The following is an 18143-nucleotide window of genomic DNA, read 5'->3' as shown; positions in this document are numbered from 1 at the left end:
AAAAATTTCCTCACAGGTAAACCCTTGCACCTTGCATCCATTGAGCGCTTGGGCATTAAAAATCGCTTTGTAGAGTGCTTTGAATGTATTGGCTGGTCGTGGTTACTGTGTGAGTCATCTTATCCTGTTTATCAAGAATTAGCTCTAGAGTTTTTCTCAACTTTCAAGTTTGTTGATACATGTGACTTTGACATGAAATGCATTTCTTTTCGTCTCTTTAATATAGATCATGAGCTGTCCTTGCTTGAATGGTCTGTCAAATTGGGTATTTGTTCGTTGGAGGAGGCAGTTGAGCTTGAATTTCGGTCCGCTTTTTGTGGTTTGGGGTCGATTGAGTCGAATTTGGCAAACGCTGGGCAGTCGTGGTTTTTACTTGCTCGACCGGGAGCGAGGCAGTTTGATGCTTTTCGGTCATCTGTGTATGTGGTCAAGGACCCAGTGTTGAGGATATGCCATCTTTATCTTTGTTATAATTTGATTGGTCGATCGACAAATTTTTCATCCTCGATCCCAATTCCCATCAAACAACATTTATCATAATTAACTATAAGCCCCGAGATCAAATGGAACAGTTCCAAGATGCACTTTACCGCTCCTGCATTGCTTTCATGATCCGACAAAATAAATATTGTATCATCTGCATATTGAAGGTGTGAGATCGTAACTTTTTCACTCCCCACGACGGCTGGCTGTAGGATATTTTTATTGACTGCTCTTGTAACTAGTGACTGAAGGCCTTCCACCGCAATGAGAAACAAAAAAGGGGAAAGAGGGTCTCTCTGTCGCAGACCTCTCTCCAGATTGAACTCTCCAGAAGGGGAACCGTTTACCAGCACATTTGTTGTTGCTGACGAGAGGCATCCCCTCCATTTCCTCCATGTTTGGTCAAAATACATTCTTTCTAACATCAGGTCCATGTAGTCCCATTCAACCGAATCATAAGCTTTAGCGAAGTCAATCTTAAAGAATAATCTTTCCACCCCTCTTTTCTTAGCTTCGGCAATGACCTCGTTTAAAATAACGACTCCATCCAGAATAAATCTCCCTCCAACAAACGCACTCTGATTTTCTGAGATAATTGAGTCAATCACAGCACTAAGTCTGCCAGCCAAAACCTTTGCTATAACTTTATACAAACTGCCAACCAAAGAAATTGGCCGAAAATCCCCTAACGAACTGCATTCCTCCTTTTTTCGAATAAGAACGATAAAGGAGGAATTACACCCCTTGAGAATTATGCCGTTCACATGAAACTCCTTCATGACCTGGAGAAAATCTTCTTTAATCGTCTCCCAAGACAATTTCCAAAAGTTCAGATTGAACCCATCCGGACCCGGGCTCTTATTTCCATCGCAGCTCCATATCGCTTCTTTGATTTCTTCCTCCGAGAAGGGTCTTGAGATCCACGTTTTATCTTCGGGAGACAACCGACGTGCTACAAAGTCTGGAGGAATGACCGGTAGCACCCTCTTCCTCTTTCTGAAGAACTTCCCAAAGAAATGCAACACTTCAGCCTTGACTTCTAAAGGGTCTTCAGACCACTGATCTCCAATCATCAAACCGGCGATCTCATTCTTCTTCCTCCTCCCAACGATGGCTTTATGATAAAATTTCGAGTTCAAGTCCCCTTCTTTGATCCATCTAACTTTTGCTTTTTGTTGTAGGAGGCTATGCTTGTTCTTTGACTGAAGCATAATATTGGCTCTGATATCATTCCTCTTGGAGATTTCCTGCTCTTCAAGACCGAAAGCATCATCAAAGATGTCCAGCTTTTGAAGTTCCTCTTTTAGTGTTTTGATATTGTTCTCATTATTCCCAAACGAATTTTTTTTCCAATCCTTCAAAGCTAACTTCACCGCTTTGAGTTTTTCCTTGAACACATAGCAACCCCAACCTGAGACCTTCGTCTCCTTCCAAACCTTCTGTACCACTTGGTTAAAATCCGGGTGTGGAAGGTAGTGCTACTGCTGCTCCATGATCTTGAGCTTGTAAAGGGAAGAGGGAAATTAAAAATTAATTTGGGCTTTAAGTTGGAAACAACGTCGTTTCCTATTAAATTAGGATGACGTCGTTTCCATGTGTATTTTTCGGCGTTCATGTCATCTCTCAATTTGGGGGTTTCAGGTGCCATGGGAAAAATCAGAAAATTATCAAAGATTATGTATTGTGGGGTTGAATTTAAAGGTGGTGTGCAATTCCAGAAATTTGTGAAAATTTATGTATTTAGGGGCAATTACCCCTTAGTTTAATGGAAAAGGATAAAAAAAAAATATCTTCACATTTTTTCCACTACACATGTTTATTACTAGAAAAAAAAAAAATTCTTGACGGAGTGAAATATTATTTCGAGTAGCTCTTTTTCACGCATTTTCTTTCCAATGTTGAATAATATTATCTTTGGGTAATCGTGTGAAAATATTTTCTAACATTTTCTCATATTTTCATTTCTAGTAAACATATGATAAAAAAATAAAAATATTTATCTATCATTTTTCAATGAAAATTTTACAACCAAAGTAAATGCATCTGTAGGTTAATTGCATATAAACTATTATACTTTCAGTAAATACCCTTTTTGCATGTAAATTTTGAAATTTATATTAAAATTATTCAAGTATTATTTTTTCTCATTTTCATACTCATCAATTTTCCAGCTAAACTTTGTATCGGAAATAGCGTCGTTTACATCCAACTATATAGTACGTCGTTGGTTCTATTTTTTCACATGAGCATATTTATGTCAAACGAGCATATTTACATCATGTCATCATATCGAAAAATGGGGGAATATGAAAAATAAGAAAAACTAATAGTTGAGTACTTTTAATATAGGGTTTAAATTTGTGTGCAAAATGAGAATTTGTTGAAAATTCAGTATTTATATACAATTAATCCTCTATATATTATATGTATATAAAAGGAGATCCATTTTAAGAAATAGTAAATTATGTTTCCTGCCAATATCACCTCACTATTTGATACTCCCTCCGACCCGTCAGAGAGGAGTAATTTATTTCTTTTAATATATTTTATTGATTTTTTCTATTGTCCAACTAAAAAATATGTTATACTCCCTCCGACCCGTCGCAGATGAGGCGTTTCTTTTCGACATGGGATTTAAGGAGTTAGTGTTTAGTAGTTAAGTATGTTTTGTAGATTTGTGATTAAGTCTTTATCTATATAATTAATAACTTGCATTGTTTTTTAGTCGCCTCGTCCTCTCTGAAAGCTCGCTCTATCGCCCGCTCCGATTCAGTCGCCTTCTCGACCTCCTTCTCCACATCTTCATCACCCTCCTCCGCCCCTCATCTTTCTTCCTCTTTACCCAATTACTCGAATCGGAACCACCATCACTCCGCCTCTCCTCTTCCTTCCTCTTCCACCAATTACTCGAATCGCCAGCCCTAGAACGCCCTGATCCCCGATTGAAGCTCCCCTGACAGCGCGGCTGCTCGTCTTTGGAACCGCCGTCGTAAGATCTAAACTACCGCCGAGCTTATTCCGGTGGAGCTCACGAATTCGCCGATCAAATATCAGATCAGAGAGAATTATGGTTCCCTTAAGCCGCTCCTCCAATCGCCGCGGCTTCTTCAACCCCTTGACTAACAATCACCACCGCCTGACCCTCCCCGAAGCCTCCCACAACCGACGCTGCGCCGGATCGTCGCTCGGCTGGCTGGTTCTCACTCGTCAAGAAGAAAGAGAGTGGAGAGAGAGATGAGAGAGAGAAGAGAATGAGAAAGCAGAGAGAGAGAATGCACAGACCTAGAGAGAGAAAAAGGGGAGAGAGAGAGAGAATTGGAGAAAAAATGGCTAATTTTTATGTTTTTAATATTAGGGGTATTTTTTATATTTTGCACAAAAATTGGCCATTTTTTAGTGTTTTTATTTCATAGGCCAAATTTTAATTTTACTATATGAAAATGACCATATCTATATATTAACTCAATAATTTAATTAATTAATCTGATTTTTTTTTATTCTTTTAATTTTTTGGATACGGAATTAGATTCAAGAGCATGCCCTATAATCCAGAACATGCACTATAATTTGGGAACGGAATCCATCGCCTGCATCAAATAGGGGTGTAAATGAGCCGAGTCGAGTCGAGTATTGCCATGCTCAGACTCGAGCTCGACTATTTTGATGAAGCTCGAGCTCGAGCTCGACTCGGCCGAGCTTGATTTTTTTGAGCTCGAGCTCGGCTCGATGTCATATTTGTGAGCTCGAGCTCGACTCGGTTAAGCTCGATTGTGGAGTCTTGCTCGAGTTTGAGCTCGAGCTCGAGCTCATTTAAGCTCGTTGAGCTCGAGCTCGTTCAAACTCGATGAACTCGAGCTCGTTTGGGCCATTTTGTAGGTTTTAAATAAAATTAATTTTGGGCTAATATATAATATATTATATACTAATTACTTGAGCTCGATTAGGCTCGCGAGCCTAACGAGTCGAGTATCACGAAACTCGAACTCGGGCTCGGTACCAACTCGAGTAGCTCGAGCTCGAGCTCGACTCGACTAACATCGAGTCGATTTCGAGTAATCTTCGAGTCGATCCCGAGTAGCTCGCGAGCTAGCTCGACTCACTTACACCCCTAGCATCAAACGATCCAAACAAGAAGACAAGTTTAAAACAAAAAGAAGATTGAGCTAGAAATCGGCATTGGGTTCACACAGAATTAAACAAAAATGAATCGAATTGAGAGATAATCTGACGCGTTCCCCCTGGTGGGCTTTCTGGAAATCACCGCTGCCGGTCTTCCTGGAAATCGCCGCGGCCGACGTGGCTTTGATCGGAGGAGCCGAAGAAGAGGACCTCTCGTCTCTGTCAAGCAACCTGAAGGCCAAATTTTCAGAAAAGCTTCAAACCCCCCAAATCTAGGAAAACTTAAAAGAAAAACCATTAAAATCCCTCGATTCACATCTCAATCCACCTTGATTACGACCCCATATTTCTGCCATGGAGCTCAAGCGCAAGAAATTGAGAAAAATCGGGGATCCCTCATCCCTCAAATCGACATATCTCTGGCCTCTCTCTGCGCTTCCCTCAAGCAACAGTCGTTGCTCTCTTCCCTCCGTCAAACAACTGGCGAAGAATCGATGAAGAAGACGAAGAGAGGTGAAGAAGACAAAGAGAGAATGGGTTGAGGGAGAAGACGAAGATACATGGATTGGGTGAAAGTTTCACTTTTAAGAAGAAATAGGGAGAAAACGATTAATTAATTAAGGAAAATAAGGGGTGCAATTAGTTTTTTAGTTAGCGCTTAAAATTATCTAATTTTTGACAAAAAAAATAAAATAAACGTATCAACTTCGTTGGAACGGAGGGAGTAGGTGTTAGTACGGATATATATAATATTCAATAAACGTAAATAAAAATTATTAGAATATTAATATTGATAAGATTTATGATTATACATGAACTTTTAACATATTTATTTATTCTTTTATAAACATTTAGTTAGCAAGTGTAAGAGAAATTTTGAACAATTATGATTAATTAAAAGCTAAAATTGTGTATCAATTATAATCCGATCCCATCAAATTGATTATAACATAATCATAACACTATAATTTATTGTATTAGTTAAATTTTTTTATCACTTAAATATTTTTGTCTAAAGTGATCACATGTGTTTAGTAAATATAAACAAAATATTCAGTAAACGTAAACAAATTACTAAAATATCGATATCGATAAAATTTTATGATTATACATGGACTTATTGTATATTTTCTTTATTTATTCTTTCTTGAACATTTAGTCAACATATTTATGGCTCAATTGCACAGTGTTGCGGTTGACTAAGAACATGAAACTTCAAAATATGAGTTCGATGATCATCAATTTTTTATATTAATCGATATTTCATTCAAAATATGAGTTCGATGAGTTGTAGGAATTTTCATGTTGGATTGTAAGATAAAAATAATTATGCATCTATCGATCCCTTTCAAAATGCATTGTTTAAATCATTTGAAGATCTAATAAAAGATATTCCCTCCATCCGAGTAAGTATGACTCCTTACTTTTGAACACGATTATTATGAATAAAAGTAATTAAAGGATAAAAATGATCTATATAATGGTGGAGCCCATAACTTTTTGTGGGAGTGAATGGTTCCCTTTTTTGAAATGAGCATTATTAATGTGACAGACAAAATAAGGAAAGTGACTCATTGTTAATGTGACGAAGATAATATTATTTTAGAGTAGTGCTATTTGGGCAAAATTTGTTCGGACAAGAAAAGGTTAAATATTTTAAAAAATCAATTGATTTAAAAGTTTTGGTTCAAATTTAAAAAGAATTTAGTTAATTTTATTGTTTTATCCACATTGTAAAAAAAAAAATTAAAAATTAACAATTTTTTAAAATTTACTCCCTCTGTCCCTCAAATAACTTCCTATCTTTTCTTTTTGGGTTGTCCCCTAAATAACTTTCTATCAATTTTGAGACACTGCCCCACCACTAATATCATCTCATCTACTCTTACGTTTCACAATTTCATCATTCTCATTACTAATTATAACACTTTTTCATTACTTTCAATACTGATTATAAAACCTTTTCACCACTTCTAATACACTCAACAAACTTTTTCCTAGGAGGTTATTTAGGGGAAGGAGGGAATATTATTTTTTTGTAGTTTTTGTACTTTGAAAATAATAAAAATTAAAAGATTATTAAAAAAATTACAAAAAAAAAACTACCATATGGAGAAAATAATAAAACTAACTAAATTCCTTTTTACTTTGAACCAAAAATTTTAAATATAATTATTTTGTAAAGTATTTAACCATATTTTGTCCGGACATATTTTGTCCAAATAACATTATTGACTATTTTAAGTACATACTCATCCTATTCCAACAATGTCTATGATAATTTTTATTTCACACGATGAACAATCGTTGCTCTAATTCATATATTGTACAATCTAAATTTTTTATACTCATATATTATTTATAAATAATTAAATTTTAAATATAAAACTTATTTTATTTAATAATCTTTTTAAAATAATATTTTATAATCGTGCATTGCAGGAGCACAAAACTAGTTAATAATAATACCATACTATCCTAATCAGTAATCACTAGTCCCCCCATACTTTTTGCTTTGATTTTCAATGTTCAATTTAATTTGGACAATTATGTTCGAGTTGCCACATATATGAACAGCACTTTATTGAAAAATATTGGCACCAAATTTCGGGATATGCCTTAGGAATTTGAAGATTGTGCCGTATATCCTGAGACTATTCTTGCAGATAAATTGTCACTATAAACTTAATTAGGAGGTTGGAATTGATACAGTATATATGTAGAAGATGGTTATAAATTTATAATAGAAATTTTATTGTTGTAGAAATTGTGAATCGTGTTTTTTCATACATACTGTACATCATGAATATTTATGTATTAATGTTTTTTTGCTGATGCATTTTATATATTTCAATAATTAATGGTTCAAATTGAATTTTCTTATTATCTGATCATCTCCTAATAGATGTATTGTATATGGATGGTCAACATTGAATGTCAGCATTGTTTGTTCTTATTGACGTCCCTAAGTCCCTTTGAGTGAGAAAAATGATGATATAATCCAGGATTTATGACAAACATATATGCCAAAATATGACATTACAAGATTCCGTTCACAGGATTTAAACCCGGGTCTCTCGGGTGAGAGCCGAGTATTCTAAGTTCCTATCCACAGACCGGTGCTTTAAGCACCGGATGGGGGGGGACACGGGCGAGGTCGACACCGTGTCTTCCTAGCGCCTCGGGTCAAAGGGCGATGGTGTGAGGCACGTCCGACGGACGGACGCGCCATTAAACAAAAAACAAAATGAAAAATCAGATTTTAATTCGAATTCTGACCGTTTGCAATTTTTTTTTTTTTAAATCCGACCGTTTGCAAACAAACGGCTAGTTTTGGTGTTTTTTGCTTTTCTTTTCTTTTTTCTTTCTTTCTCTTCTTCTATAAATATCATACTCCCCTTGCAATTTATTCACTCATCTTCTTCTCTCAACTACCATTTTCTTGTTCTTAAAATTTTCTTGCAATGGATTGCGAGTTCGACAAATATCTTGAGCAACACGCCGGAGGTTCGAGCGTCCTTCCTAATATCTCGATGATGGGGTTTGCTCCGTTCTCGCAAGCCTCAAATATCTTGGTCACGAAAAATCTTCCAACGCCGGCGGCGCTCCCAAACGTCCAAGAAGATCCAGAGGAGAAGCCAAAATCGAAGGTGACCTGTGCCCAATACTCCAGCGAAGAGACCGAGCTTGTAGCAATATTGTGGGCGGAGGGTACCCACAATCCTATTTTGGGAACGTCCCAAAGGTTGCTCCAATATTGGGGATCAATCACCAAGAAGTACAACAACCTCAAACCAGAGGGAGCGCCGACGCGTAAGCCTGATCATCTCAAATCCCACTTCGCACGCGTCCAAAAGGACACGAAAATTTGGGAGGGCTTCTACAACACTTGCAAGGACAGTTGGGGCAGCGGTATGAGCGACAACCAAATCATTGAACAAGCCCTGCCCAGACGATGTATGAGGCCAATTACAGGAAGAGATTCGGCTACATCAAAGCTTGGATAGTCCTGCGCGAGTGTGAAAGGTTCTCGTCGCAAGCCACGGATGTTCACTCCGTGAAGAAGTCGAAGGGCTTCGATGGCCAGGCAACCACCACTTCTTCGGAGCCGAGTATCACGACGAGGCCCCAAGGTCAAAAAGCGGCGAAGCGAGACAAGGGCAATGGGAAGAAGGGGAAAGAATCTTTGGGAAAGTCGTCGTACTCCGAAGCCCTTGAGAAGGTCGCCGAAAGCATGAAGGAGCATGCCCTCCAAACGAGCCACATCACCGAAGCTAAAAAAATGCAAGTCGAGTTGAAAAGGGAGGAGCTCGATTTGAAGCTCCTCAACACCGATACTCCGAACATGACGAATGCACAATTGACATTGCACAACCACATGGTGCTAGAAGTGCTCAAGCGTCTAGGAGTTATTTAGATTAGGATTTTAATTTATGTAATTTTTTTTCTTAAGTTTAAATTATGTAATTTTTTTTAGTTTAAATTATGTAATTTTTATTTTTATTGCAATGTTTGAATTTTAATTTTATAGAAATTTGGAATTTTAAAATAGAAGTGTAGAATTGGGGATTTTGTGGAAATGAGAACCTAAGACACAAGGGTTGTAGAGGGTTGGTGCTTAGGTGAGGACCACCATCTAAGCCCCTCTAAGCACCAAGGGTTGTGGATGCTCTAACCAATAAGACTACAACGGACTTGTTGACTTACTAATTCCAGTAGCAACAATCACATTCAGATCCAATACTAGGGATGAGAACGGGTCGGATCTGGACCGAATCTAATCAATACCAAATCTAGATCCATTTTAATTTATGGGATCCAGATCCGCCCCAAATCCAACGGATCTGAAAATTTGGGATTCAGATCCAGATTCGTCAGATCCGCGGGACCATGGATCCAGATCCATAGATCTACTGTTTTTAATGCTCATCTCCCAATTCCTCCCTGCCTCTCCTGACCGCCCCCCTCCGACCAGCCTTTCCCAGCGCCGGCGTCCCTCTCTGACCACAGCGTCGTCGTCGTCACCCAAACAAATTCTAAAATCAGCAAACAAATTAAGATGGATTTGTTTGTTGAGCTCGCAAATCAACAAACCAAATTTATGAATCAACAAATGCTAAAGCGGAATCCCCTCTCCCAATCGATGCACCCCCATCCCAAAAAAATTCAAAAATCAGCAAATAAATTTGGATTTAAGCAACTGCCGACGCCCCCCACCCCATGGACGCCTTCCACTGAAACACCCCCTCCCCCGCTGCACCGATGCCCCTCCGACGCTAAACTCACGAACGCCGGACGGTGGAGTTGGCGTCTGGCGGTGGCGGCGAAGTTGGCTAAAGAAGATATGGGATTTATCGGAGATGGTCAGATGGGATTTGGCGTTGAAGTTGGCTGAAGAAGAGATGTGAGATGGTCAAAAGAGATGGCTGGAGTCCGGAGTTGGCGCCGGACGGTGGCGCCGCACGATGGATATGGAGAATCGGAGATGGTTCATGGTGGCGCCAGATGGGATTTGGGAGGGAGACGGCTCACTGTAGCCTGTAGGAAAAACTACGGTTTCTTAGTTCTAAATGAATTTTTCAAGACATAGTCTATTGTTTTTAATTTTTAATATTATTAATAAAATAAATATAAAATATAAAAAAGATATACTCCATCCGTCCCAGTCAAGATGATACATTTATTTTCTGCACATGATTTAAGTAGTTGTAGATTAGTGTTTTAAGTGTGTAGTATAAAAATGATAAAGTAGGATAGAGAATATAATAAAATGATAAAGTAGGAGAGAGAAGGCAATAAGAGAGTGATTAATTAGCTGTAATTATGCAATTAAAATCCCTTTATTTTTTTCATATTTGGAAATGTAGCATCTTCGTTGGGACGACCTAAAAAGGAATACGTAACATCTTCGTTGAGACGGAGGGAGTATTAAATAAAACGGATCCACGGGTCGGATCCGGATCTAAAATTTCAAAATCCAGATCCATATCCGTTTTAAAAATTAAGATCCAAATCCGTCGGATCCAAAGAATTGAGATCCAGACCCTGAAAAACGGATCTGGATTCACGGATTTGGGCCGGGTCCAAGATGCACTGCCATCCCTATCCAATACTTGCACATTTTTTTCGACATTCATATACTCCCTCCGTCCACGAAATTTATGTCACTTTACCTTTGACACATATTTTAATAAAATGTAAGTGAAGTAGATAGTGGAGTAAGGCTTCCACTTTAAATGTGAGTGGAGTGGTGTGAACTCTACTACTAAAAATGGATGTAACATATTTTTTATGAACGGACGAAAAAGAAAATTAATTGTGGCATAAATTTCGTGGACGAATGGAGTACTTTATTTGGTTAAAGTAAATTGTTCCGAGGTGCAATTGAATTGGTGTATAGGGGGGTGAATACACCAGTAGGCTTTTTAAAACGTTTTCAACTGAAGGAGTCAAAGAACAGACTGAAATAGAAGATCAGATGCTAAAAGAGATTTCAGTCAAGTAAAGATGAACACAGAGTATGGTGAGAATTTTTTTTTGATAGTCTGAAGAATTATCAGTTGGAATTCTCACGCAGGTGCGGAAGCAAAATGAACAAAAAATAGCCTTTAGTGCGACAAGTTACGGATTTTAAAGTTTCTCTTTTTAAGTTACCAGTTTCAGTATAGAATGATTGAAAATAGAAATCAAAAGAAAATATTGAAAGCTGTAAACGACACAAGATTTTTACGTAGTTCGGAAACATGTTCCCACATCCCCGGTCAGTCGATCAGGCTGATGAGTACTCACTTGTGCTTACGGGCGCACAGCAAACCTTACGACTGAAACAACCGTTTCAGTGCCAACTCATTGGGTTGGACTTCTCGTCTCTTTTCTCAATCTCACAGAAACGCTAAAACTTCACTCGTCTTGCTTGCGGGGGCTAAGAACTCTTCGAGTTTAGACAACTGTCAATAACTTTATCACTCAAACTCTCTTTTCGCTCGGTTGAAAAGGGTTTGATCTTCCAACTAAATTACAAAGAACAGGCTCTTTGTAATATGAGCTTAGGCTACAGATTTACAATGGATTGCCTAAGTATTCTAAGAGAATGTAGGTAATCAGGAATTTGATTTGAGCTTTGTATATTCTCTTCTTTAATTCAAACTTTGGGTGGTTGTGAGTAGGTTAAGTTGCAAATTCGGCAGAGGTTCAGCTTGTGTGTTTGAATCGGTGAAGAATGAATTTGAATGTTGAGTCTATTTATAGGCAAAGTCTTGAATAGATCCATTGGAGGAGATGTTCTTCAGAAATTACCATTGTGAGACAAACTTGAATTTGGGCTCAAGTCTTCAATCTTCTGATCTCCAAAGGCTAAAAGAGGTAACATCTTCTTTCTCTTGGAGAGGGGTTGCAGGCCGATGTGACACGGTGAGAGAAGCCTTGTGTCAGGAAGGACGATCTCCTATCTTCGGCATTTAATGCTTCTGTCATTTGCATTAATTGGACCATGTACGATGGTTGACTACTTCAGCTTCTTGAGGAATGGACTGATGCATTCTTAAGTATTAGTCTGAGTATTGTCAACTAGTCTTCAGTGTCATTTCTTCAATCGGATCTGCTGATCAAGTATCTTCAATCTTATGCTTCAGTCAACGGTCTTCATTCTTCAGTCTGGTGTCTTCAGACACAGGTCTTCAGTCTTTGCTGCTTCAGTCTAAACTAATGAGGACTAAAACACTTAAGTCCAAAAAGAGTATTAGTCTAGAGAGACTTTCTATTAGTTTTGGTATCATCAAAACCAGGAGGTTGGATATATCTTTTTGTGTCTCAACAATTTCTCTCTTTTTGATGATGCCAAAACCTTACAAAGGAGTAACTAAGGCAAGAAGAAAACGACTAGGATTTTGGATTGCAAAACAAAACAGAGGAAACGCATGTTCCCCCTAAATTAGTCACCTTGTTAGATTCTTAGATGGTACAACGTTATTTTATCTAGTGAAGCGGAAAAAAATAATCTAATCTAAAAATCTAATGAGATATCTTATATTCATATCAAATTTTGTATAGTGAGATAATTTTTTAATAAATTGTTGAAATTTAGAGTTTTCCTCAATACTATTAAATAATGATTTCCCTTTATTAATGTGTCTAATAATTTTATAATATTATAAAATAATAAATTTCTACGATTTTCAACGAACTAAAAAACTAGTATATTAGTATTAAACAATCAACACTAATTCAAGGGCTGGCAAATCGTGCGGGTCGGGTTGTTATCGGGTCGACCTGATATCGATCCGACCTGATAAGGCCAAACCCGAACCCGACCTGATAAGGGAATGCTCGAACCCAACCCGAACCCGACCTGATACACTTAAATCCGAACCCGACACGAACTCGATATCAACACGATTTGAACCGGGTTGACACAACACGATAGCGACACGACCTGATAACGACCTGATAACAACACGATTTGAATCGGGTTGACACGATCCGATTACGACCTGATAACAACACGAATTTGATTTGATTCATTCACAACAACAACAACAACAACAACAATAATAATAATAATAATAATAATAATAATAATAATAATAATAATAATAATAATAATAATAATAATAATAATAATAATAATACAAGATTCGTCACATATGCTCAACATATCCAATCGACATAGGAGGAATTTAGAATGAAGCATAAAAGTATAATAAAAGAAACAATAGTTAAAAAATGGAAGATACTGAAACCCTAAACTAAACTAGAGTGAAGATAAACTTGGGTGTGCGGCGAAAGTTGGAAGAATGGAAGATATTGAAACCCTAAACTGAAGTGAAGATAAAAAATTAGAAATCAAAAATTAAAAAATTAAAATAAATATTTAATAAAAATAATAATATCACTATCGGGTTACCTGAATCCAACCCGAACCCAACCCAACCCAATCCGACCCGAAATTATCAGGTCCTTATCATGTCGACCCAATAAGGACCCAAACCTTATCGTGCGTGTTAGTAACCCATTAATTTCGTGCGATTTCGTGTCGTGTCGAAAATTGACAGCCCTAACTAATTCATCTAGCCAAATCTAAAAGTAGTTAAATTCACTTGATGACAAAAGTTGTTAAATTCACGAGTTTATATAAACTTGTCCAAAATAAACAAAGACAAAAATCTAAATGTTCCGGAAATCACAAATTAAGATCTTGACAAAAAAAACATTTATCAATAAAATCTGAATAAAAATAAAATATTCCGTTGCCGGGACTTGAACCCGGGTCTCTCGGGTGAGAGCCGAGTATCCTAACCAACTAGACTACAACGGATTTATGTTTCGTTTCCTTTGTGTCATGCTTAAATATATACTTTTATATCATTTGCTTTTTCCTAAAAATATAATATTCCTAAACTGCCACTTTTGAGTTGTTTAAAAGAACAAAACAAAGTACAATATATATATGTAAACAGAAGATTAAATTAACTCGTGAAACTATTTTCATTTTGGTAAGGTTCTTATCTGGATATTGACATTCTAAATATTTACTTAAGAAATGGCAATTAATATGTGAAAAGAAACTTAAACTAATCACCAGCCTCGTTGAAAAAATAGGTCGTCACAATATTCTAGTCTAGTCGTCTAGAGATGTTTTACTCAAAAAATTATGCTCACCTAGCATCATTGAACGTGATGCATATAAAATGGAGTAGTCATTATATTTAGTAGTAGTTGGTGAACAAAAATCCGAAATTGAAAAATACCTAAATAAGGGCTTACAACATGATCCGATTTTTGTACATCAAAGGTGTGTAAGATTAAAATTCTTGGGTCCACTTGAAGAGAGATATCAAATAATGTCATCATTGTTTTAAGATATTGTTTGTTCTTGGTCGAGCAAGAGGCGATAGGCACAAGTGTTCCACAAAAAAGAAAAGAATGTCATCCGCGTCTATACGTATGACACCATGAAACACTCGTTCTTGAAAATAAATTACAAAAAACTACTCAAAACAATTAAGAGAAGACTATGCAAACCACGCGAAAGAACTTAATTTGTATAACAGAGTGGGAAAATGGTGGCCTATAACTCCAAAAACAGTCGGAAAAAACGACCAAGAAGCAGAGCTACGTTCAATTTTCGCGTTCAATGGGTCTCGTCTATAACATATTTACACGGAAAAACCATGGGAGGACGAATGCTATTACCAGACACGCCATCAAGAAGTTACATAACGGCTGCCCACTCAAGCATCTTCTGGTTTCGCCTGATGGGCTAGAACCCGTTTCCCCGGTTTGAGACTCGCTCCATTCTTCCATGAATCGGATGTCCCCCACACCAGTAATGTTCTTTGCAGTCTCACTGCATATCTCACACATTCTGCAACCAAGAGTCGAAGGTTATATTTTTTATATATTTTAGGTTGAGGGTTCGTACATAACAGGATGAACCACCGTAAGTTAAGCAACGAACTATCAAAGAAATATAAGCATGGACAAAATCTACCTCAGAGCACAATGATGAAAAAACAATGTGCATGAAACTAAGCATTACGACTTCCAAATGCGTGCATATAGACATATAGTAACATGATACCGACACCCTACATCATCAGTTATCAGGAGTGAGAAGTTTAGATCTCGAATTCGCAAATCTTCTGCAGTGATTATTTTGGAATTTAATTGAGAAACTAAGGCGACATAAGTAACTATCATGTAATACTAGTCATGATATAATGAAAGGCAGCAGAATTTTAGCCAAGATGAAAATAAAACCCATGAACTATGCAGAAGATCTTTTTCAAGGCAGAGCCATGCTTATGATGTATTATAGGCTTCTCCTCTGATAAACAATTAGGGCCTCGTAGATTCAATGCACATAGACATTATAATGGGGAGATCACAATGTCGGCTGACTTAAGTACTCAGAAGGCCAGAACAAAGAAAACTAGCATACCAGTAGAGTACCACAAATCAACTGAAACGAATACATTATCGAGAATTACGAGCCTCATACCCCCTATAGTCAAGAATAAGCTTTTATACTCTCATAGAAAGTTCACATAAGAGATTGTATACTCAAGGATCAAATGGTAAGACTTTTAAGATCAAGAAACTTACTTGATCAACTCACGGTCAATCCCATGTAAAGATTTCAAATTTACACAATCCAAACCAAAAGTTTCATGACTGCAAAATGTTTTGCATTCCACCTCTCATTTCAAACAAGGGAAACCTCTATCCATTCCAAGCAAACAACACTTCCTCTCTCTCTCTCTCTCTCTCTCTAAGCTCAATCATAATTCACAAACTGCAGAACTTTTGAGTTTATACAAACTAATTCGAATTTCACAAGAAATTTGCATTGCACCTCTCTTTCCAATCAAGTCAAACCTCTATCAGTTCCATCCAAACCTCTCTCTCTCTCTCTCTCACACACACACACACACATACATATTATAAGTTCAACCACAAAGTGCATAACTTTTTGAGTTTAAACAGCCATGGATCAACACGATTCAAGAAAACAGAACACTTCCCCAACAGTTAATCAATCAAATAACTTAATAGTACTATATAGCATCAAGTATATGAAAAAATTTCAATAAACTCAGACTTACCTATTTCCTCTGACTCTAAACCAGGCCTCGGCGCAATGCAAATGAGCAACTCCCAGCTCCCCTTTGCATCCACAGCCAAGCTCAATCAACTCCATCGAATTCTTGCCACATTCCTTCGCATTCAAATGGCATATTCTACACACCCTCTGATTTTCGCCCACAAATCCATCACATTTCACGTCGATTACATGCGACGGACATTTGTTTTCCCCCTCTATTTTTGACTTCACATTTGAATCAGCAATTTCATCAGTCTCGGAATTGCTTGAATTTGATTTGTCATCGGATCCAAATTGCTGAGGTCTCTGATTGATCTCTCGCAGCTCTTCCATCAAACACAATTGTCTACTTTTACTCAAAAATCACGATATATCTACGAAAATAGAGAGCTAATGAGTGCAGGAAGTGATTTCATTGAAGCGATATAATAGCAGCCGTGATAAAAGGGATGGAAAAACATATGCGTCCGGTTAGGGGTCTCGGAATTTCTGTGACGAAATCGCCAGCATTTACAGCTCCATCAACACCTTCAGTTGACAGTTGACTCAACCCGTTACTCTCTCTCTCTAGACAAAGTGTTTGATAGTTAATTATAGTAAAGGCGTGTGTAGAAATCAAAGAGTGCGTTTGCAAATACAAAGGAGGATTCTGGCTTTTTCATCAACGGTACGGCCACGGCTTGTCTGCTTGTGGAAGAAATTATCTCTCTCTCTCCCTCCAAAATCCCGCCTGCAAGGGCCTGCTCCTCTCTTCCTCTCTCTCTCTTCTCTACTGGCATGTGTTGTCCGGCTTTACTACCGTTAAAATAATGTATAGTATGATCATTGATTACACTATTAACCTTTTTTTTTTAGGAATAGACAAACTTTTGTTCCGCAAATTATAATCTTAAAATTAGAATTTAGGGTAATATTGAATTTAAGAGATTTTCTTTTATTTTTCTTTATTCCGACGGACGAATAAATTCTTGCTTATTACTCATTTCGTCCCACGAATCTTGACATATTTCCAAATAAGATAATAATTAGTCCAAAAATAAGGGGTCTTAATTACATTTTCTCTCCTACTTTATCACTTTATTACCTTATCTCCGACTTTATGACTTTTATACTTTATTACCTACACACTTAAAATATTAATCTACAACTCCTTAATTCTCGTGTCGAAACCAGACATGTCAAGATTCGTGGGTCGGATGGATGGAGTATATGGATAAACTTGAATAATTAATAGGTGTATAATCTCATTTTAATAGTTTCATTGTATAAACATTTTTAATGAATTGTTATGACAAATGCATTTGTAATATTATTTGGGATTTTTAAGTTTCTCTTTTTTTTTTTTATTAGGAATGCGTGATCTCCTATATGATATGCAAGTGGGAGTAACTCAATATTTTTTTTTTACGAGAATGTAAAGATATGGTATTTATTCAATAAGATCATCTCTTACAAGTTATAATATCCTTCAATCAACTAGAAAAATATGGAAAAGTCGGGTAATCATACCTTATTGCATACTGAGCCAAACTATGAACCACTCAATTCGTTGAACGATATATAAAAAATATAAACAACCACTTGTCCTTTAATATAAAAATATAAAAAATATAAGCAACCACTCAACTAAAAGCTCATCTCCAATTTCTTCCTCGCAATGTCATCTATTGTTCCAAACTAAGCATAGTACCACCGCATAATATCACCGATAAGTGGCGGAGCCAAGAATTAATTTGGGATAGGGCTGAATTCTTTGAGAATTTTTTTTTGGACATTCCGTATATTTAAGGTATTTTTTTTATTAAAAGACGAGCATAATAGTAATAATAAAGAACAATATTTTCATAGATTATATAATTTTAATATATAACAAATTAGTTTTAATACATTACAAATTTTTGGGGGGCATTCTGTATTTTTAAAGCATTTTTTATTAAAA

The 18143-nt window shown here is 36.9% G+C and overlaps 1 protein-coding gene, 1 long non-coding RNA gene and 1 other non-coding gene across 3 annotated transcripts; all 3 read right to left on the bottom strand.

Annotated features, from left to right (window-relative positions):
• Positions 1-4621: 4621 nt before the first annotated feature.
• LOC131013527 (uncharacterized) lies at positions 4622-5278 on the bottom strand. The gene is made up of 2 exons (XR_009097720.1): positions 4931-5278; positions 4622-4833 (listed from the first exon to the last, which is right to left on the bottom strand). It is a non-coding gene; the product is annotated as an uncharacterized LOC131013527 (long non-coding RNA).
• An 8564-nt stretch (positions 5279-13842) lies between these two features.
• On the bottom strand, positions 13843-13915 carry TRNAE-CUC (transfer RNA glutamic acid (anticodon CUC)). The gene has a single exon. It is a non-coding gene; the product is annotated as a tRNA-Glu (tRNA).
• Positions 13916-14434: 519 nt separating this feature from the next.
• Positions 14435-17095, bottom strand: LOC131013526 (uncharacterized). The gene is made up of 2 exons (XM_057941645.1): positions 16206-17095; positions 14435-14965 (listed from the first exon to the last, which is right to left on the bottom strand). The coding sequence occupies exons 1-2, from the start codon at positions 16535-16537 to the stop codon at positions 14746-14748; spliced, it is 552 nt and encodes a 183-aa protein (XP_057797628.1). The 5' UTR covers positions 16538-17095; the 3' UTR covers positions 14435-14745.
• Positions 17096-18143: the final 1048 nt, after the last annotated feature.

This window comes from Salvia miltiorrhiza, chromosome 2 (assembly GCF_028751815.1).
Source record: "Salvia miltiorrhiza cultivar Shanhuang (shh) chromosome 2, IMPLAD_Smil_shh, whole genome shotgun sequence".
Taxonomy (NCBI): Eukaryota; Viridiplantae; Streptophyta; class Magnoliopsida; order Lamiales; family Lamiaceae; genus Salvia; species Salvia miltiorrhiza.
The sequence above is the reverse complement of the archived record's forward strand: the minus strand, read 5'-3'. Positions and strand labels throughout refer to the sequence as shown.